This window comes from Mytilus trossulus, chromosome 5 (genome assembly GCF_036588685.1).
Source record: "Mytilus trossulus isolate FHL-02 chromosome 5, PNRI_Mtr1.1.1.hap1, whole genome shotgun sequence".
NCBI lineage: Eukaryota > Metazoa > Mollusca > Bivalvia > Mytilida > Mytilidae > Mytilus > Mytilus trossulus.
Window position 1 is genome coordinate 60,991,544 of NC_086377.1, and position 23,431 is coordinate 61,014,974.

Consider the following 23,431-nt stretch of genomic DNA (forward strand, 5'->3'; position numbering starts at 1 on the left):
AAGAACTAATATGTTATCTAAAAAAGATTCTTGGTAAAATAGAAAGAAATTCCTTTTACTCAGTCAGTATGGAAAAATAAATGATGTCGACCCAGAGTTATCCCTCTTTGTACGAATTTTATATTAGGTCTCTCCCCCTTTTTAGTGAACACTAGCTGTTTGTTATACATTTGTAAATAGATCAGAAATATAATTATTACGTCGGTTTATTTTGATAGATCTACTTTAATGTGTCATACAATGAGTAAAAAGAAATATTAGTATTAGTATAAGTTGCCAACTCGGGTTCGGATTTGCCCGTCTTGTTTTTATACTTTCCGGAATATTCGAAAGAAGAAAGATAACTCAGTTGTTGACAAAACTGCGAACTCATTTTCAAACCAGGATTCATCTTTTTAGTATTTATATCTTCAGAAATGTCAGTAAGAACAATCACAGAGGACTCACAATTTCAGACAGAGTTAACAAATGCTGGTACCAAATTAGTTGTCGTGGACTTCTATGCCACTTGGTAAGAAATGGGTTTCTACTAACAAAATCGACACATCTTGCCACAAGGGCTCAAAATTATAGATTTTTTGGGGTTCGAAGTATATACAAGACGACTCACGGGGGCTCGTACCATAGATTTACTTCTGATCCCAAAACATCTATAATGTACGGCTTGTGAATTATACCAAATGTAAGGTGTTACTTTAATAAAAGATTTTTGATATCTAGAAAAGATAGTCCCTCCAGGATTTGTATAGTGACACATATCTCTGACTCTGAGGGTAGCATAAGTGTTACATTTATGACAATTAATGGTAAAAGTTGTTGCCAATAGACATTACCCTAATTTTGTTTGTGCTTGATGATAAACTGTACACATACACCTTATTGTTAATCTCAGCTGACACGGCCGCTTGAACTTTTGACGTATACAACAAACACTTTTCCATTGTGGTTTCAGATATTTTGTTTTATGGCATCAAAATTTTATGGGAACCTGTGTAATTTCCGGAAATTGCAGACAACTAGTGACAAGATGTATTCTTTTAGGCGATACTATAATTAATTGACTGATTTTGATGCATCACGCTTATTTTTTCCCAAAAGTGACGTTAAATATAATTATTTGAGACCTCTGACTAAAAACAATAAGGATATTTTGACAAACCTTGGTAAAATTTTGACCAATTTGAAGCTAATGCTGAATATAAACGTCTGACTGTAAAAGGCGTTACTACTCTCATCCTTGGTCATGTTGGTCCACCTTTGATATGAATCCCTGTCCATTAAATTGAAAATTTAAGATTGATTTTGGATAAGTCCAGAGGGTAGAACCAGAATACAGAACTTACAACTAGTCAAATGGTAGTTCAAGATTACTCTGAATTACTCTGATGTCCAACAGCTGTTTTGCCAGACAACCTGGGGCGGTGGGACATCAAAGCCTGTCCCATATCAAAAAGTGGATGTTTGCCTTTCAAAAATGGATGCACGGTCACATGAAGTTGCTTCTAGAATCTAGAGCTGACTGATGGCGTGTGATTTATATAAATCAGGCCTCAATTTGTTTATTTTTTGGTTACTCACCTACATGTACCAGCCATCCTTCATTTACTCATATTTGAAAGAATAATCAATTAAATACAAGTCTTTGGCATATTGGAAAATAATTTCCTTTGCCTGGTGTACTAAAGAAAGTGCATTATTTCTCTAACATATCTAATAACTTATTTCCCAAATACCTCTTCTACATGTATTTAAACATGTTAAAGTTAACATGGTTAACATGATATATTTATTCCTTTTCTTTTTAGAAAAATGCTAACCGTCTTAAGACTAATAATGACTTGAGCTCAAACTTCTTCAAATAAAATTGTTCTTTTTTTCCAATGTTAATACTGAGTATTAACAGTTTCTTGGAATTTTTATGTCTCTTTTATTGAACATGTTGAATGATGCTAGGCAACTTCTAACAGCATCTCACTGACTGATTTATAGATAGTGATTTTACAATTTGTATTTTGCAGGTGTGGCCCATGCCAGAGGATAGCTCCAATTTATGTAGAACTGAGTACAAAATATCCTACAGTTGTATTTCTTAAGGTTGATGTAGACCAATGTCAGGTAGATAGCTTAGTGTTAGTGAATAATGTATTAAAGGAGTTAGCTTTGCCGGAATATTAAATTTTTAGAAAAAGTTGATAGCAGTCATGTACATACATGACATGTACAATGATGTAAGAGAGTGGAAAAGAACTACTTTTTAAGGGTTTTAATCAAGGAAACAAAAGGCAAAGGGTTTGACAAAGAAAATATTCAAGTTAGATATGTCATGTGTATGTAATTTGTTAAAACAAACATATGTAATGTACAAAGATATTTTTTTGTTGAAGTTAAGGACCCTAAAAATATTTTCACTTCTTGCATTTGGACAGATAGAATATATATAATAAAAGAAGGGTGAAAGATACCAGAGCCTGAGAGGGAGTCAAACTCATAGATAAAAAATGCAGGGACATTGGAAATCTCTTCTAATTTGTTTTATATAATTAAAACTTTTAATTCTGTTATATTTGTGTGTCCACACTTATATCATACCTTTGCAGGAGACAGGGGCCAGAGAAGGGATATCTGCTATGCCAACATTTATCTTCTACAAAAACAAAACAAAAATAGATACCATGAGAGGTGCCGACCCTAATGCACTGGAAGAAAAGATAAAGCAATGGAAAGGTGGAGATTCTGAAGGGCAAGAAGATGATGTAACAGTGAAGGGACATGTAAGTTATTTAAGGGTCTGTATTGGGTTTGCTGAATAAAGAATAATGGATTCTCAGGGTGAGCATTAGTGAAATAATCAAATATGGACCAAATATAAGATTATAGCTAAAATATGGTCCTAAAATATAAAGAAGAAAGAAACATGGCAACAAAAAAATAAGGAATAGTCCTGGACTCATGAAAATCTATCTGGACTCACCATTTTCAAAGGTGATGAGTCCAAATATGCAATAAGATTGAAATAAACTGAACATGCATATCAACATTTAATTTTTTAGCAAAATTAAAGTTTAAAAGTAATCAGAAATTAATCTCATTTCATTGTTTGCTAAGGTCATAGAGACTAAAATAATAAATTATATTCGCTATAAAATATCTTTTTCTACCTGTTGGACTCACTATGGCCAAAAATGACCAGTCCCTGGACTCCCCTTTAAAATCCTTAGTGAGAATCCTGAATAGAGAAAAATGCCTTTAAATGGTACTAGTATTTACATTTAAAGAATACAGAAGAATGATCTAGGCATAGTCTATATACTTGTAATCCAGAATACACTTAACTCTGACAACAGAAATTACATGTGAGAGGCACAGTTTTACACTATCCTTTATAAATTTCATATTGTTTCTTCTTGCCTTATAGATAATACACATATAAATGATTACTAAAATAATGTAAAGTGTTTGTAATTGTTAGTTGTAAAAATCATAACTTTATCTGATGGTAAAGGTTTGTACTGTTAATTCAGAAATTATTGCATTTTTTTTTATTATTTCAAAAAAAAATGCAATAATTTAAACTTGCATTTTGAAAAAAATAACCAGGAATATTCTCACTACATGTATTACAAAAATTAAAATTGCATTTTGTCTTAAGTGACAAAATCACAATAATTTCTGAATTCCCAGTACTTTAATTTCAATTCAATTTTTCTTCTTCTCCTTTTAGTTAGATATTGGATCATTTATCAGTTCCAAGGGCTGTGAGTGTTTAAATGAATCAGATGAACACACGCTGGAACATGCATTGTCAACCAAGGGAGGCTACCTAGAATCAGACTGTGACGAACAGGTCAGTCATATTATATTTGTTGCTGATATCAACAGATGTGTAATTGCAGTTAGCTTTTGGGGAAAAGATTGATTAATAAGAATAAAATTTTATTAGTTCAAAATCAGAACAATAGGATTGTTACCAAACAAACAAACAAACAAAAAAGCAAACAAACATATTTATAACAAAATGATAGACATAAAACAATACAAACATGTAGCATTGAAAAAAAAAATTATTAATATTTATTATAATACATTTTTTGACATCATGTCTCCTCTATAAAATTATCATTTTTTAATGAAATGCAATCAAATCCCCTGCATTTTATATGTGGATTTTTTTATATTTCTGTACACAAAGCCTTATGAAAATATGTTATTCATTGAACATTTGAATTTGTGGTTCACCTGTACCAACCAAAATTGAGTAGAACCAGTAGATTTTGCATTTGTATTTGTTTTATTTTTCAGTTAATTATTAATCTGGAATTCTCACAGAATATGAAACTTCACTCGTTGAAGCTTTATGCCCCTGAAGGTTAGTATGTACATGTAACCATAGATTTCCACCACTTCGATCTTATTTTTCAATTCTTAAAATTTTTTTTTTTTTAAATTGTTTTGAAATGCAGTGGGAAATATATAGTGATTCAAGAACAAAAAACAAAAGATGTTAGTAGGATAAGAAAACACAGTAAAGAATCTGCCTTTTGAAGTAATCAGTGATATTGCTTTTATAAGCATATAACCTTTTTATTTATTATACCCCTACTCAAGGAGTTAATATAAAAAAGAAGATGTGGTATGATTGCCAATGAGACAACTATCCACAAAAGACCAAAATGACACAAACATTAACAACTATAGGTCACCGTACAGCCTTCAACAATGAACAAAGCCCATACCACATAGTCAGCTATAAAAGGCCCCGATAAGCATGATAAGACAATGTATGTAAAAAAAATGAACGAAAAACAAATATGTAAGAAATAAATAAACAACAACCACTGAATTACAGGAGCCTTTATTGCACTCACATTGTCTGTCTGTCTGCTTGTTTATCCAAGAAATAATTTTGTCTCATTTTCACAGAAACTGAATGAGTTGTAATCTATGGTAACTTTTCTGATTTATAAGATACCTACTTCCTATTGGTCAATACTTCAAATTTTTCAATATGCTGAAGAAGTAAATAGTTTTAGTCACATACTTCAAGTATTTCTTATCCAGAACAGAATTACTTCATATTTGATCAGCAGCTATAAAGTGATAAATCTAAATGGATGTTTGCTTTTGGGATTTGTCAAACACCTACATTATATTTTCTAATGTTTTTAAAAATTTAAAGTACCAAACGGGTATGCTTATCACAACAACTGATATATAATTTTGTTCCTTATTAAAATTTGTAGTTAAATCCTGATTTCATAAACTTCTACCTATTGTTCAATCTTTATTCTCTACCCAAGGTAGACATTTTAAGGAAATTACCCTTTTTAGCGGGTGATAAAGGCATGAAAGTAACCACTTTTCTTTTTAACTATAATATGAAATTTTAATCTTATAATTTGAATTTCAGATAAAGGACCAAAGACAGTGAAAATATTTCAAAATTTAACAAAATCATTAGATTTTGACACTGCAGAAAATATGATTGCAACACAAGAACTAGAGTAAGTTATGAAATTGAATGTCTGATTTAATTATTTATTTAAGAATTGAATGTTTATTTTTGTAAATTTATTGTGGTGTAAAAGTGCTGAAGCACTTCATTCTAAAAGTGTATGATGGTCAATGCTTTTAAAACCCTATAAAATTCCTCAAATAAGTATTCCATACTTGTAATTACATTTTTTGATAAGAACGCGAAAACACGATTTTTACCATTTATTTGTTTATTTACCTGTGCACTTTATTGTGGAAGCTTGTGTCATCATGAATCTTACATTTCATTTTGAAATGAATGTTAATATCAGATTATCATGTGATTGTTGTCAGTCAATCAAAATAGTGTAAAATAATGAAACATATATGTAATAAAATTGAGAATGGAAATGGGGAATGTATCAAAGAGACATCAACCCGACCATAGAAAAAACAACAGCAGAAGGTCACCAACAGGTCTTCAATGTAACGAGAATTACCGCACCCAGAGGCGTCCTTCAGCTGGCCCCTTAACAAATATATATTTATATAGATTAGACCATTGGTTTTCCCGTTTGAATGGTTTTACACTAGTAATGTTGGGGCCCTTTATAGCTTGTTGTTCGGTGTGAGCCAAGACTCCGTGTTGAAGGCCGTACTTTAACCTATAATGGTTTAATTTTTAAATTGTTATTCTGATGGAGAGTTGTCTCATTGGCACTCACACCACATCTTCCTATATCTATATACTGGTTCAGTGATAATGAACGCCATACTAATTTCCAAATTGTACACAAGAAACTAAAATTAAAATAATACAAGACTAACAAAGACCAGAGGCTCCTGACTTGGGACAGGCACAAAAATATGGCGGGGTTAAACATGTTTATGAGATCTCAACCCTCCCCCTATACCTCTAGCCAATGTAGAATGTATACTACAACACTTCAGATACAAGAAATCCCCATGACATGACTGATTTGATAGTGATCACTCTCCTAACTTTATTGCTGCTTTTGAGATAAACAAAAAGTAAAATTACTAAAATACTGTACTCCAAGAAAAATTCAAATTAGAAAGTCCCTTATTAAATAGCAAAAATCAAAAGATCAAACACATCAAATGAATGGAAAACAACTTTGATATTCATGACTTGGTACAGGCTTTGCCTTATTCCAAAACATAGGACAATTAGTACAACATTCTTTAAATCATACCATTAACATCTTTACAAATTTATCAATCAGAAATTCAAATTAGAAAATGGTGTGTATGTCCAAACTTGTTATGAAAATACATTAAATTGTATGCATGGCGTATGAACCAAGTATTAGTTAAAAAAAAATGGCAGTGAAAGGTAAAATTTGAGTTATCTTCCTTTGTCCATGACTGTCAAATGCTTATAAATACAATATTAGTGCGATATTTAATTGTTTGTTCTAACTGCAAAATAAATTTACTGCTGACATTAGAATAAAATACAGAAAGTTTGTGATAATGCAAAAACAAATGTCCCATTCAAAAGGTTTGCATAGCAATGTTATAAATAATTTTGTGTGTGTAAAATTTGATCATTGATTTATTGGGGTTTTTTTTCTTCTTTTTTTGCAGACTAACACCAGCTGATGTTAAAGAAGGAACACTTATACCACTTAGATATGTTAAATTCCAAAATGTTGGCAGTGTAACGGTAAAGATTTTTTTTTATATATAAATTTGATACTTTTAACATTATAAACATTCAGCAATACAAACTACCATTAGAAAATAAGGAACTGTTTTATGCTTGCCAATGGGACATCTCTCCACCAGAGACCAAAATAACATCAGTAGTTATTAACTGGACTGCCTTCAACTAGGAGCAAAACAAAAGGTGCAAAGCAAGCTTAAAAAAAGGTCCTAAAATTACAAATGTAATCAATTTAAATGAAAAAAAAATACTGCCTGATTTTGTAAAAAACAATAAATGAAAAAAAATTATGATATTGAGCAACAAACAACAAACACTGTATCCTATAATGGTATATAATTATAGATTATCGTTGATCATCTCAACAAGATTGATTTTTTCGCATGAGCCTATATGGCGAAAGCTAGAAAAGCAATCAAGTTGAGATGACCAATGAGAATCTGTTTATCACTATTTTACCTATGACGACGTTGTAAATCAAAGGAAAAATGCACAAAATAGCGATAATAATAATTATTCAATGTATATCTCAAAAAGTAAGTTGAAAAATTGTATATGATAATATGCACATATTATATTCATTAATTATTTAAAACATAGGAAGATTTGTTATTTTTCAGATATTTATAAAAGATAATTTGGGTGGAGGTGATGTAACACAGATAGATTATCTAGGACTTGTAGGAACTCCAGTGGCTAAAACTAACATGACAGATTTTAAACGGGTAAATTATGTTTGACTTTATTATCAAAGTGGTTTAGCCTTCATGATGAACTTTTGAGTCCACAAGCCAGAAGCTAAATTTTTGGGATTCTGTTGGCTTGTAGAGAAGAATTTTACAAGCCTGAAGGCATTTTAACAAACCAATGCCTTAGGATAGATAGTTGTAACATCAATTTTGAAATGGTTGGATCCTCGTCTGTTATGACATTTTAAATAATGGAGGTGTAACTATGTGCTCCAAAAAAATCTATTATGTACAAATTATAAAATTTCATAAAAGATTTAATACATTTTGTGGTATATATTATACATAAATATTCTTCAATATTTGCCATTTTGATGTTCATATAAAAGTTAGTAGATGTGGTATGATTGCTAATGAGACTATTATCTTACAAATGATTCCATTTGCCACCAGCAATAAGAAATTGTCAGCTATGAAATAACCAAAATTGTTGAAAGTGGCACTAAACACCCACAAACAATCATTTGTATATGGTACCTTATTCCTTTAAATAGAGGATAAAAGAAGTTAGATTTACAGTGAACCTGATTTGATTTTATGTCAGACTCAAGGGTTAAGATAAATGGGGGTACTGGGACCTTTGGAAATTATCTAGCTTGAACACTTTTCATCCATTGTTTCTTTAAATGTGCTTTATAGTTTCTATTGTTTCAAGTGGTACATATAAACACTACAGGGAGATAACTCTGTAAAACTCAGCTGGACTTTTTAATCACATTCTATTATTTAAGTGAATGCAAATCTTCTAAACCATTAAAATTGCTGTTTGTCAAACTGCTATATATCCAGTGTTTTCCTGAATTGTGAAATGTTTTATTTTTTTTCAGAGGATCAAACGACAAAAAAAGAATGTAAATATTTTGTCAAAAATTAAACGGGTCAAGTCTAGGTGTTTGTTAAACCTTAAACCTGAATTGTTTTAATGCCCAACTAAGATAGTAGAGGGGCATTATGTTTTCTGGTCTGTCCGTCCCTCTGTCCCGCCTCAGGTTAAAGTTTTTGGTCAAGGTAGTTTTTGATGAAGTTGAAGTCAAATCGACTTCAAACTTAGTACACTTGTTGCCTATGATATGATCTTTCTAATTTTAATGCCAAATTAGAGATTTTACCCCAATTTCACGGTCCACTGAACATAGAAAATGATTACGAGAGTGGGGCATTCGTATACTGAGGACACATTCTTGTTTTTTTCTCAATTTTTTCTATGAAGTGATTATAATGTTTCTTTCTCTTTTTAGGTTGCTGGAAAGAAAGGAGAGAGTCATTGAAGAATTATAGGGAGAAGACATAAAAACAGTTCAAAAGTTCTTGTTCATATTTAAAAACTTGAATCAACAGTTGAAAATTCGATTAAAAGATCTATAAATTATTTGATAAACAAAAGATTATATTTTGTTGTTCTTTTGTATGATGGAGTTGATGTATGATGTGAATTACTGTGGATTTGTGTTATTTTTTGTGGGTATCAATTTTTTCAGATTGGGGAACAATACTTTTTTTCTTGATACATGATTTCATAGTTTTTGCAAACAATCAGACCGTAAATTCAGAAATTATTATTTTTATATTGCGAAAAATGGGACAGGATTATCATCGCAATAACTAAAACTCGCATTTTGAAATTCTTTATATGAATCAAACAGGATTTTTTGGAATATCACCAAAAAAAAATTGCATTTTAGTTTAAAATGCAAAATCACAATAATTTCTGACTTTACAGTATTTAAAATTTTAAGATTTGTACATAATGAAATGCACAAAAATATGTACTGGTATCATAAGAATAATACTGTAGCCACAGCACTTTAAAAACATTTGTGGTAATTTAATTACTGTATTAGAACGGTTCCTTTTATACAAAAATAGTACCAAGGTATGGCACTTTCATAAAATGTAATCCCTTTCAAGGTAAATTTAGAATCACAGTCTCACTTTACTTGATACCCGCCCAAAGATAAGATTTCACTGTGCCTTTCCTCAGTCCCATATATGAACATCTTTAAGTTTGGTCTTGAGAAATGATCCTAGTCTGTTGGAAGGGGGCAATAAATGGCTGACCTGTGTTAAGAGAGAGCCATATCTCTTGCGCTAAAAAGTCTAAAACTGAGCTGACAAATAACAAAAAAAAAGAGCAAAGACATCAAACAATATACAAAGAAAACTAAAGATTGAGCAATACAAACTCCATCAAAACAGGTGCTCTGAAATGGTAAGCAGATCATGAGCAATACAAACTCCATCAAAACAGGTGCTCTGGAATGGTAAGCAGATCATGAGCAATACAAACTCCATCAAAACAGGTGCTCTGAAATGGTAAGCAGATCATGAGCAATACAAACTCCATCAAAACAGGTTCTCTGGAATGGTAAGCAGATCATGAGCAATACAAACTCCATCAAAACAGGTGCTCTGAAATGGTAAGCAGATCATGAGCAATACAAACTCCATCAAAACAGGTTCTCTGGAATGGTAAGCAGATCATGAGCAATACAAACACCATCAAAACAGGTGCTCTGGTATGGTAAGCAGATCATGAGCAATACAAACACCATCAAAACGGGTGCTCTGAAATGGTAAGCAGATCATGAGGAATACAAACTCCATCAAAACAGGTTCTCTGAAATGGTAAGCAGATCATGAGCAATACAAACTCCATCAAAACAGGTGCTCTGAAATGGTAAGCAGATCATGAGCAATACAAACTCCATCAAAACAGGTTCTCTGGAATGGTTAGCAGATCATGAGCAATACAAACTCCATCAAAACAGGTGCTCTGGTATGGTAAGCAGATCATGAGCAATACAAACTCCATCAAAACAGGTGCTCTGGAATGGTAAGCAGATCATGAGCAATACAAACTCCATCAAAACAGGTGCTCTGGAATGGTAAGCAGATCATGAGCAATACAAACTCCATCAAAACAGGTGCTCTGAAATGGTTAGCAGATCATGAGCAATACAAACTCCATCAAAACAGGTGCTCTGGAATGGTTAGCAGATCATGAGCAATACAAACTCCATCAAAACAGGTGCTCTGAAATGGTTAGCAGATCATGAGCAATACAAACTCCATCAAAACAGGTGCTCTGAAATGGTAAGCAGATCATGAGCAATACAAACTCCATCAAAACAGGTTCTCTGGAATGGTAAGCAGATCATGAGCAATACAAACACCATCAAAACAGGTGCTCTGGTATGGTAAGCAGATCATGAGCAATACAAACTCCATCAAAACAGGTGCTCTGGAATGGTAAGCAGATCATGAGCAATACAAACTCCATCAAAACAGGTGCTCTGGAATGGTAAGCAGATCATGAGCAATACAAACTCCATCAAAACAGGTGCTCTGAAATGGTAAGCAGATCATGAGCAATACAAACTCCATTAAAACAGGTGCTCTGGTATGGTAAGCAGATCATGAACAATACAAACTCCATCAAAACAGGTGCTCTGGAATGGTTAGCAGATCATGAGCAATACAAACTCCATCAAAACAGGTGCTCTGGAATGGTTAGCAGATCATGAGCAATACAAACTCCATCAAAACAGGTGCTCTGAAATGGTTAGCAGATCATGAGCAATACAAACTCCATCAAAACAGGTGCTCTGGAATGGTAAGCAGATCATGAGCAATACAAACTCCATCAAAACAGGTGCTCTGGAATGGTAAGTAGATCATGAGCAATACAAACTCCATCAAAACAGGTACTCTGGAATGGCAAGCAGATCATGAGCAATAAAAAACTCCATCAAAACAGGTTCTCTGGAATGGTAAGCAGATCATGAGCAATACAAACTCCATCAAAACAGGTTCTCTGAAATGGTAAGCAGATCATGAGGAATACAAACTCCATCAAAACAGGTGCTCTGGAATGGTAAGCAGATCATGAGCAATACAAACTCCATCAAAACAGGTGCTCTGAAATGGTAAGCAGATCATGAGCAATACAAACTCCATCAAAACAGGTTCTCTGGAATGGTAAGCAGATCATGAGCAATACAAACACCATCAAAACAGGTGCTCTGGTATGGTAAGCAGATCATGAGCAATACAAACACCATCAAAACAGGTGCTCTGAAATGGTAAGCAGATCATGAGCAATACAAACTCCATCAAAACAGGTGCTCTGAAATGGTAAGCAGATCATGAGCAATACAAACTCCATCAAAACAGGTGCTCTGAAATGGTAAGCAGATCATGAGCAATACAAACTCCATCAAAACAGGTTCTCTGGAATGGTTAGCAGATCATGAGCAATACAAACTCCATCAAAACAGGTTCTCTGGTATGGTAAGCAGATCATGAGCAATACAAACTCCATCAAAACAGGTGCTCTGGAATGGTAAGCAGATCATGAGCAATACAAACTCCATCAAAACAGGTGCTCTGAAATGGTTAGCAGATCATGAGCAATACAAACTCCACCAAAACAGGTGCTCTGAAATGGTTAGCAGATCATGAGCAATACAAACTCCATTAAAACAGGTGCTCTGGTATGGTAAGCAGATCATGAGCAATACAAACTCCATCAAAACAGGTGCTCTGGAATGGTTAGCAGATCATGAGCAATACAAACTCCATCAAAACAGGTGCTCTGAAATGGTTAGCAGATCATGAGCAATACAAACTCCATCAATACAGGTGCTCTGGAATGGTAAGCAGATCATGAGCAATACAAACTCCATCAAAACAGGTGCTCTGGAATGGTAAGTAGATCATGAGTAATACAAACTCCATCAAAACAGGTACTCTGGAATGGTAAGCAGATCATGAGCAATAAAAAAACTCCATCAAAACAGGTTCTCTGGAATGGTAAGCAGATCATGAGCAATACAAACTCCATCAAAACAGGTGCACTGGAATGGTAAGCAGATCATGAGCAATACAAACTCCATCAAAACAGGTGCTCTGGAATGGTAAGCAGATCATGAGCAATACAAACTCCATCAAAACAGGTGCTCTAGAATGGTAAGCAGATCATGAGCAATACAAACTCCATTAAAACAGGTGCTCTGGTATGGTAAGCAGATCATGAGCAATACAAACTCCATCAAAACAGGTGCTCTGGAATGGTAAGCAGATCATGAGCAATAAAAACTCCATCAAAACAGGTGCTCTGGAATGGTTAGCAGATCATGAGCAATACAAACTCCATCAAAACAGGTGCTCTGGTATGGTAAGCAGATCATGAGCAATACAAACTCCATCAAAACAGGTGCTCTGTAATGGTAAGCAGATCATGAGCAATACAAACTCCATCAAAACAGGTGCTCTGGAATGGTTAGCAGATCATGAGCAATACAAACGCCATCAACACAGGTTCTCTGGAATGGTAAGCAGATCATGAGCAATACAAACTCCATCAAAACAGGTGCTCTGGAATGGTTAGCAGATCATGAGCAATACAAACTCCATCAACACAGGTTCTCTGGAATGGTAAGCAGATCATGAGCAATACAAACTCCATCAAAACAGGTTCTCTGGAATGGTAAGCAGATCATGAGCAATACAAACTCCATCAAAACAGGTGCTCTTGAATGGTAAGCAGATCTTGAGCAATACAAACTCCATCAAAACAGGTGCTCTGGAATGGTTAGCAGATCATGAGCAATACAAACTCCATCAAAACAGGTGCTCTGGTATGGTAAGCAGATCATGAGCAATACAAACTCCATCAACACAGGTGCTCTGGAATGGTAAGCAGATCATGAGCAATACAAACTCCATCAAAACAGGTTCTCTGGAATGGTAAGCAGATCATGAGCAATACAAACTCCATCAAAACAGGTGCTCTGGAATGGTAAGCAGATCATGAGCAATACAAACTCCATCAAAACAGGTGCTCTGGTATGGTAAGCAGATCATGAGCAATACAAACTCCATCAAAACAGGTGCTCTGGAATGGTAAGCAGATCATGAGCAATACAAACTCCATCAAAACAGGTGCTCTGGAATGGTAAGTAGATCATGCTCTGGAATGGTAAGCAGGTCATGCTCTGGAATGGTAAGCAGATTATGCTCCACATATGGCACTATCATATTGCTCATGTAAGTACGAACCCAGTGATAAGTCTAATACTGGTACGGTATGTCACTTATTTATGACAAGAGGATTGGATTTTGAATACAACCCTTGTTTTTGGTTTTCGTGTTGTTTATTCTTTAGTTTTCTATGTTGTGTCATGTGTACTATTGTTTTTTCTGTTTGTCTTTTTCATTTTTAGCCATGGCGATGTCGGTTATTTTAGATTTATGAGTTTGACTGTCCCTTTGGTATCTTTCGTCCCTCTTTTGGAACTTATCCGTCGTTATCTGTGAAATATAGATATACAGTCAGCGGATTAGTGATGGTGTCCCTAACATTTTCAAAGAGAGTTTTTCCACTTCACCTATTGTTTGAGCAGCAACAATGTATCAAGAAAATCATGATATATCAAATAAAAGCTCTGGAATATTGTATCAACTGGGAGACATATAATCCAGGCTCTTTTTGGAAATATTACTACATATTGAGTCAGAAATGGAAAGTTCACGCTTCGGAAAACTAAAATAATCTCTTTTGCCATAAAGTTTTGTTCTCAACTAAGTCTAAATTTAAGTCCAGAAATGAGACGGAGTTAACTGTATTTGTTGTTATCTTAATTCCAAGGTCGATGAGATAGATTCATTAACATGCTTTTCAAGCACTGAATTATATATTGAGAGGACAGCATCTATAAGAGCAGAAAGTGAAGTATAAGGATAATACTAGCTTTTTTTCATTCTTCCCAAGAAGCTCCTATATGAAGTCAGCCTCATATGAATTAAAACACAAGTCGGCAAGAAGAGAAGCACAGTTGGTTTCCATTGGAATTCCGAATGTTTTGTTGAAAAACAAGAAAATGTGTTGTCATGCATCTTGATATTTTTCAGTTTCAGAATGAATTTTTAAAATGTTCGATTTATTCCTGAATCTACGTTTTCAATTTGTATTTTAGTTTTCAATTGGGCATACTTGTTTTAAGGGTAAAACGGTCAAATGTTTTAATACTTTTGCAGCATAATAGAATCTTTCATTTTTAACGATTTTAAGCAACACCAAATATAATATATATATTATATCAATTCAATTCAAATCTTTATTGGCATAAAACTACATATTTATAGTATGTGAAACAACATAACAAAATGAAAATAAAAAATGACAACAAGATTATATCAAAGATGTACGACCACTACGCAACCCTCCACTATTGAATCTTTTAATTGACAGTCCAGCGGCAAATATTATATGCCGTTTCCGGACGTTAAAGAGATTTGAAAATGATTGGGTTTTTTGTACGGAAGATTATTAGCGCAGCACCTTTTTTATTTTCAGATCTGATTTTTGTTCGTTTTCGTTATTATGTAAACCTTTTCAAAATAGTGTTATTCCATTAACATTTCTTAAGTATGAAATTCAAAACCCCCAAAAAACGGATCATGACTTATTACAAAACAGCTACAAATTATATATAAAAACTAATATGCAACCTTAATAAATTAAACTAACAGGTGTATTTACAATATACAAGATCATACAAGCTCTTATATTTTTTTATTGTGGTTTTGGCACAAAATCTTAGCTACATTGATATCGGAAAATATATTAAAATACTAATTATTTCCACATTTCAAAATTTCCTATGACGTACATTACTATTATATCAGTCTGATTATTAAGGGGAAATCCCTTCAAATAGATACAGGTATGATGAAATACAAATTTTTCACTTTCTAACATTATATTTTAATAACCAGGAAGCAAAAAAAAAACCTTTATTCGTGGAAATGTATCGGACCCTGAAAATTTAAACGACTAATTGATTTGTATATGAAAATGACTGTCGCATACCAATGAAATCAGCTAATTGACTTTTTAAATTTATGATAATTTAGCCATTTATATTTTTATCCGACATCTTCACTTGGCCATTGAGATCACTCTAGTACATGCATTAAAGAATAATTTCTATAGACCATTTAAACACAAATTGCAGTACTTATCATTTTAAATAAGCAATTTACGTGTCGTATTACTACTTTTACTACTACTAGTAGGTGTTAAACGACCTTGACTTCCCCATGTTCCCATGAGGCCGGTCTCGCTCGGTCGGTTAATCGCATCATTCTCATCTTTGAGGGACGGGAGTTATATCCGTTTACATGCATGGGCATACTTTTTCGGCACAGGTCATCCTCGTGAAAAATTAAAAACACTTAGGGGCAGTGGAGGATCTAAAGGGGGGCCGAGGTTGAAACACCTCATTTTTTACTACCAATGCATTTGAATGGGGACATATAGTTTGGACTCCAACACATACACATCCAAGGTGGGGAACCCCCTATAAAAATAACTGGATCCACCCCTGCTTAGAGGGCATTTCAGCTCAGACTTATAGCCCATTTCTACCGCCAAATTAATAAGAACATTTTATTGAGAGAGAAAAAAATGGATATTTTCATCGCCGAAGGACAAATCATTTAAGCGTCCGAATTTTGATTAATTTTAAGCGAAAAGTGAAATTATAAGTGCTTATTTCATCGACAGAAATTAGTTTATACATGTATATAGTTGAATAATAAATTATCATAATATTAATAAGACAGTATACAACATATAAAATATCATTGTCCAGAATACAGTTCTAAAGTTTTAAGCGTTATCTTAAAACGGTTCTTCAAACACACGGACGAATGGATTAAACTGGCGCTAAGTGGATAAGTGAATATTTGTTTGAACTCCTATGAAAACTATTATTCTAATGATATAATATTAGGGAGCTACCATTTGATTTTTATGGGGGGGGGGGCTAGGATGAAAAATTTTGTCCTGCCTTTTTTTTTAGCTGTAATCTCTGTCCTGCCTTTTTATTTTTCACTCTGTTCGGTCCTGCCTTTTTTTTTTTAGTTTATCTTGACTTTTTTTACCTAAATTGTCGTCCTGACTTCTTTTTTTTGTGAGTGTCTCATCCTGCCTTTTTTTTTTTACTCAAAACTCCTGTCCTGTCTACTTTTTTCAAATTTCATCCTAGCCCCCCCATAAAAATCAAATGGTAGCTCTCTTAGGATGAGTCCAACAGCTTAGTGTAGACGTCAGTCATATACATGTATCATAATATATGAATGGCTTAAAATTATTTATCATAAAATTGTAAACAATCAATTAGTTTATGTCATTGGAATGCGACAGTCATTTTCAAAGATATACTCAAATCCATTTCATTTGTAACAGATTAAAGGTTAGTCATCGATACGTTTTAACACATAACGAGTAGTTTTCTTCTTCTTCTTCAAGAATACCTATTTACAAGTCGTACTATGTGTCCGAGCAAGGATTTGTATAGAAATCCTTGGTCCGAGCAAAAGCTGAAATTTTTAGATGTGTATGCTATGTTTATAAAGGAGCTACGAAGGTTTATGCATGAGAACAAAACAGTATCTCAAAATGTATTTTTCATAAAGTTAAAAAGATTGATATAATTGATGGAAAAAAATAATGTTTATGTTTTATTATATTCTGTGTATTTTCCTGGATACTCAGAAAGTATTTCACAGGGATACTTTATTGAAGCTTGGACAATGAAGTAAAGTTGTAACAAGCAATTTGATGAATAAAGAATATTTATTTGTTGTTAAAAAAAAAGAATACAAAATATGAATTATAAATATTCTCCAAGTGTTTGAGGGGGACAGGGACAGGGACAGAGGATCCGGGCTCTCCTTATTGAGCTTTAAATATGATAATTGCATAGAGTTTTTTGTCTAACAGCTTAGAATAGACGTCAGTCATTATATAAATAACACATAGCTGAGAGGGTGATAGAGCAGATTGGTACCCCGAGAAAACATTGTCAACCGCGGCGAAGCCAAGGTTGACAATGCTTTTTCAAGGGGTTCCAATCTGCTCTATCACCCTCTCAGCTATGTGTTATTTAATTTATTATACTGAATGTCCTATAATTTTTGGCTGTTTACAGATTAATTTTATTTTAAAAGTATTTTCTATGACGTCACGTTCATAACAACGTTACGGGTATTAGAAAAAAACAACTTCATTGTTCTTTGAACAATCGATTTCTGATTGGTCTAGACGAGAGGGTAACATTAAAAAAAATTGTCACCCGCTCAGCCATGTGATAGAGTAAATTGACACCCTCGTCTTAGCCAATCAAAATATGGCATTTTAACGTGAAGTATAATAAATACATATATCATATGAATGGCTCATTTATCATACATGTAAACAATCAATTAGCTGAGGTCAGCAAGGTACTAGTATTTGTAATGACAGTCATTTTTATGGATAAAAATTAATTAATACGTCATTTTCATTTGTAACAGTTATTAAGGTCCGATACATTTCAACAAAATAAATTAGGTATTAACGTTTTCTTCCTCTTTACACGAAATATGAATATTCTGGAAGTGAAATATTTGTACATCGTCATATCAGTTAATCGGAAGGATTTTCCATCATAATTGATGTGTCAGCGAACGTATACGTATACAATTACACTATTCGGGTCAGTAGCCCATGGTCGGAATAATTGGCTTAGTGCCCACGTTCAATAGTTCATTACTTTAAAAAAAAACATGATATTAGAATATTATAATTTTCCCTATGATAATGTTTGAGTGAGATTTACAGAATAGAAGGCAAATACTGCAGAAATATGGAGAAACAAATTAAAGAAAATTAAGATGAAAATATAAAAAAAAAAACATGTGGTATGATTCCCAATGAGACAACTATCCACAAAAGACCAAACGACACACATTAACAACTATAGGTCACCGTACGGCCTTCAACAAAGAGCAAAGCCCATACCGCATAGTCAGCTATAAAAGGCCCCGATAAGACAATGTAAAACCATTCAAACAAGAAAACTAACGGCCTTATTTATGTAAAAAAATGAACTAAAAGCAAATATGTAACACATAGATAAACGACAAACACGGAATTTACAGGCTCCTGACTTGGGACAGGCACAAACATAAATAATATGGCGAGGTTAAACATGTTAGCGGGATCCCAACCCTCCCCCTAACCTTGGACAATGGTATAACAGTACAAAATAAGAAAGAACTATAAAAATCAGTTGAAAAAGGCTTAACTCATCAGATGGACAAAAATACAATAGGCTGCCAAAAAAATCATAAACGGAATTCAGAATAATGGGGTGTTAAAATAAATTAAGAATAAAAAATCGTGGGTAAAAATATATAGATTAGAAAAAAAGTGACATACAACATAAATACAGTTTAAAGTTTATCTGACCTCCAAACGTCCATGGCCATGATTGTAGGTGGTATAACTCCAAAAATTCTTGAAATATTTGCCACTGGACATTAACAAAACAATAGTTAATTAATATGATCACGCAAGGGTCACGGTTTGGTATTCGGCCTAATATCCTTCAGAGACGCGTTTCCCCTGAATGAAACAAGGTTAACCGGGATAGTCCATCCTAAAATTTTAATGTCGTATTGCATATATTAGTAGTAGAATGAGTCCACAGGCAGATTTAAGGTGGGGCAGGGAATGAGGATGCGGTTTCTCTTTATTGAGCTTCAAATATGATAAATGTAACGACTTAAAAAAAAAACAAGAACTATTCCAAAAATTGGGTTTCCAGGGCATCCTCTTTTTTTTAAAATCCTGATTACGCACCCGAAAACAGCAAAAGTGCAGACTTAATCTATAATTTGTCAGAAAACTGTAATATAGGCAATTAGCTGCATGGTGTCGTAGGAATGTGACAGTCATTTTCATATATAAATTCATTATTCATGTTCAAGGTCCGATACATTTCGACGAACTAATGAGGTAGCATTTTCTTCCTCGTAATAGTTGTTACACAAAATATGCATTAAAAATATGCTCCCAGGCAAATATGTGACGTCACATCTGAAGGGATTTTCTGTCAATTAGCATAGTTGAATAATTATGTCAGTGTACATGTACGTCATAGAAGATTACAATATTCAGGTCAGTAGACCATGGTCGGAATAAAATACATGGCTAAGTGCCCTCATTCGATTGTTCATTACTTAAAAAAATAATAAGATGATTATAGTTTTTCGAATTAAAACAGTTCAATGAAAGTCGTTGGGGTTCTAGGTGAGATTTATGAGTTTGACTGTCCCTTTGGTATCTTTCGTCCCTCTTTTACAGAAATGAGAAAAATTACGGATATCACAGATGTAGAATCAATTTAAGTTTAAGAAAAGAGAAAGATATGCCCACAAAATCACCAAGAATAGATATTCATATACTTGTAGTGTTTAGGTATTAAGAATAGATAATAATGGTTCAAAATAAAGAATAGAGAAAAATGGTTCAATAACGATTCAAAATAAAGAATAGAGAAAAATGGTTCAATAATGGTTCAAAATAGAGAAAAATGGTTCAAAATAGAGAAAAATGGTTCAGAATAGAGAAAAATGGTTCAAAATAAAGAATACAGTGTAGAGAAAATTGGTTCAATAATGGTTCAAAATAAAGAATAGAGAAGAATGACCCTTACAGTAAAGATAAATCAATAAGCATTTTTTTTACTTATTCATTCCAACAGCTGGCCTTGGGATTAAAGGCGAATACAATACTTGTATGACAACATACAAGTTTAGTTGTTAATTTCTGTGTCATTTGGTCTCTCATGAAAAGTTGTCTCGTTAACAATCATACCATATCTTCTTTTTTATAATTTAAAATATCAGGACATCGTACCATGGACATATCATATAGTTCATACAATTACTTCTATGATAGTACTATACCAGTTGTAACTAAAAATAATAGTTTGCTAGTATAGGCGCGGATTTAGAAGGGGGGACGAGCAATGTATTTGAATGGGGATATGTAGTTGGAAACACACACCCCTTCTTTGTCCTGGGTTAGGAACCCCCTTTTTAAAATGGCTGGGTCCGCCCCTGTGATCCCTCTCCTCAATGCAAATTTAAATTGTCCGATACATTTCAACGAATAACGGTAAATGTGTTTTCCTCATTCCATTTATACAGTACAGAATACCTCTGGAAAAACGAAATATTTCATTATATATGTTTTTACTTGATATCTGATTTGTTAACGTACGTCATAGGAAATTATTAAGTATTCAGGTCAGAAGCCTAGGGTCTGAATATATATATTAAATTGATACATGGCTTTTGAATTACCACGATAACCACATCAGCACACGCTGTTTTGGTTTCGGGGTGACGGCGAGCACTTGCTACGTAATGTGAGCCACAGTGGTAAGGATGAGCCGCCGATGATTAAATATGATTTGACAAGATTACTGATTGAATCATCAATACTGTATCTACAAAATAATCAAACTATTCAAATTTGCGATTAAAAATGCTTGCTGTTTGGTGTGAGCCAAGGCTCCATGTTGAAATCCGTACATGTTCCTTAACCTATATAGCTATAATGGGTTTACTTTTATAAATTATGACTTGGATGGAGAGCTGTCTCATCGGCAGTCATACCCATGACATCTTCTTATATCTCAAATCTATTTATCTATCCACGAAATACTCTACTGCTTGCCACTACAAGACACAAGTCGAAGCCCCCTTTCTCAACCCCCCCCCTCCCCCAAAAAAAAAAAAACCAGTGTCCATCGTCATGTTGGAATGCATTAGAATGGCATGGATTTTGCTCATTGTTGAAGGCCGTACGCTGACCTTTAGTTGTTAACTGCTATTATTTTATTTGGTCTCAAGCAAATATTTGTTATACTCTAACTATAAATTACTTCAAACTTGAAGCAAGTTTATATCGGCAATTTTTTCATGAGCATAATGCCATTTGTTTTGTAAACAGATGGGTTTTGAACTTTGCATACTGAACTACATGGTATACAATTGAATTGAGGGTGGAAACAGTTTGAACTGTACCATAAATTAGGCGCGGATTCAGACGGCGGTGACTCCATCCATTAAAAAATGAAAACAGATGTATCCTTCTTGTCAAAAAATGTCCTTCAAATCCTTATACTCGGGAGCCCTTCCCCTTAAGTCAAATTTTAGATATGCGCATAAAATCATACAAAGGATGTTTTCTATAGACATCTACAATGGCCACTATGAAACAAAATCTTCAATTTGTATAACATTTAATAAAACAAAATAATTTTGTAAATGATAAAATAACAAAAAGAGGTAAATACAAAAACTAAATCATTTTTCTCCAACGCACATGCATGGCAGTTAAGGCAAGTAAAATCTTGATCTACATACATGGTAAGGCAAGTTAAATCTTGAACTACATACATATTCCTTTAACCACAATCTTAATGTATCTCTCACATCACTGTATCTTCTCCTGCAAGTTAGTTTTTCACATCATCGCTAACAAACTCAATATTCAGATTAGGATGAATCCTGTAGTAAAAGTTCAGTTTTTCATAACCCAAACCTGCTTGTCGTTTCTTCGTGGTTCTCTTTAGTGGGATTTGGAATTATGTTCGTAAAGAAGAAACATCCAACGAACTCAATATTCGGAATACACTTATTATAAATGTGTGTGTATAGTTCCAGTGTTTTTTAATATAATGTTTCCAGTCATCCAAATCTGTTTGCCGCTTCTTCATGATCATCGCTTTTAGAATCATCACCATGCTGGGTTTCGGAATCATTGTCAAAATTAGAAACGTCCAACTCTTTTAACACTAATTTATCAAAAATCGAATCTTGATTCATATCCTTGAAAATATTTCCCATGGCGTTCCTCCTATTTTTGTGGTGCCCATGTCCGTTTTGTACAATTATGTCCGATTTTTCTCTTTCCATCATCGACATCGTAACTGCTAGTATCGACATTAGAAATATAACTTAGAAGTATTAGAAATGATCTTTCTTCTTCAATCCTTATGATCGCAATGAAATAACTGGGAAGTACTAACTATTAATCTTTCTTCTTCAATGAAATAACTTGGAAGTAAAAATGAACCACTTAACGTATGTATGATCTTGGATTGCTCACGATTAATCTATGAATTATGATATAAGATTTATATATAATAGAATGTAATGCCAAACTACGTCACTATGTGAAAATCCCCCTATTACTCATAGCTTACGTTTAAACAGATATTCTTACGCTTCGTCTAGTAACAATAATGACTAACGGAAGTCGATAACTAATTCAATGGTCCATATCTAATAGTACTAGGTTAATAGGTAGATACTAGTTTTCAACCTATATTTTGTATATGTGTAGGTTGTTTCATTTATTTGATAACCTAAAATATAAGTATATTTGTATTCTATATACACGATATTATGCTTTGGTATAAATGTGCATTTTTTGTATAATAAATTATTGAATAAATATATATTTTTCTACCTTTGTATGAGGGTCTAGGTTGGGAGGGTAGCAAGGGGGCCCAGGGGGCCCTGGGGGTTCGGGCCCCCTTTCGTGGGAAAAATTTGATTGATTATATAGGGAATCATTGAAGCATGACTGGAGCACCTCCACCCTTTTAGGTCA

The 23,431-nt window shown here is 33.5% G+C and overlaps 1 protein-coding gene across 1 annotated transcript; it reads left to right on the forward strand.

The window, feature by feature from the left end:
- The first annotated feature begins 319 nt into the window (after positions 1-319).
- Positions 320-9,306, forward strand: LOC134719775 (thioredoxin-like protein 1). The gene is made up of 9 exons (XM_063582734.1): positions 320-511; positions 2,019-2,115; positions 2,598-2,771; positions 3,722-3,844; positions 4,300-4,366; positions 5,408-5,501; positions 7,084-7,162; positions 7,783-7,887; positions 9,150-9,306. The coding sequence occupies exons 1-9, from the start codon at positions 417-419 to the stop codon at positions 9,177-9,179; spliced, it is 864 nt and encodes a 287-aa protein (XP_063438804.1). The 5' UTR covers positions 320-416; the 3' UTR covers positions 9,180-9,306.
- Positions 9,307-23,431: the final 14,125 nt, after the last annotated feature.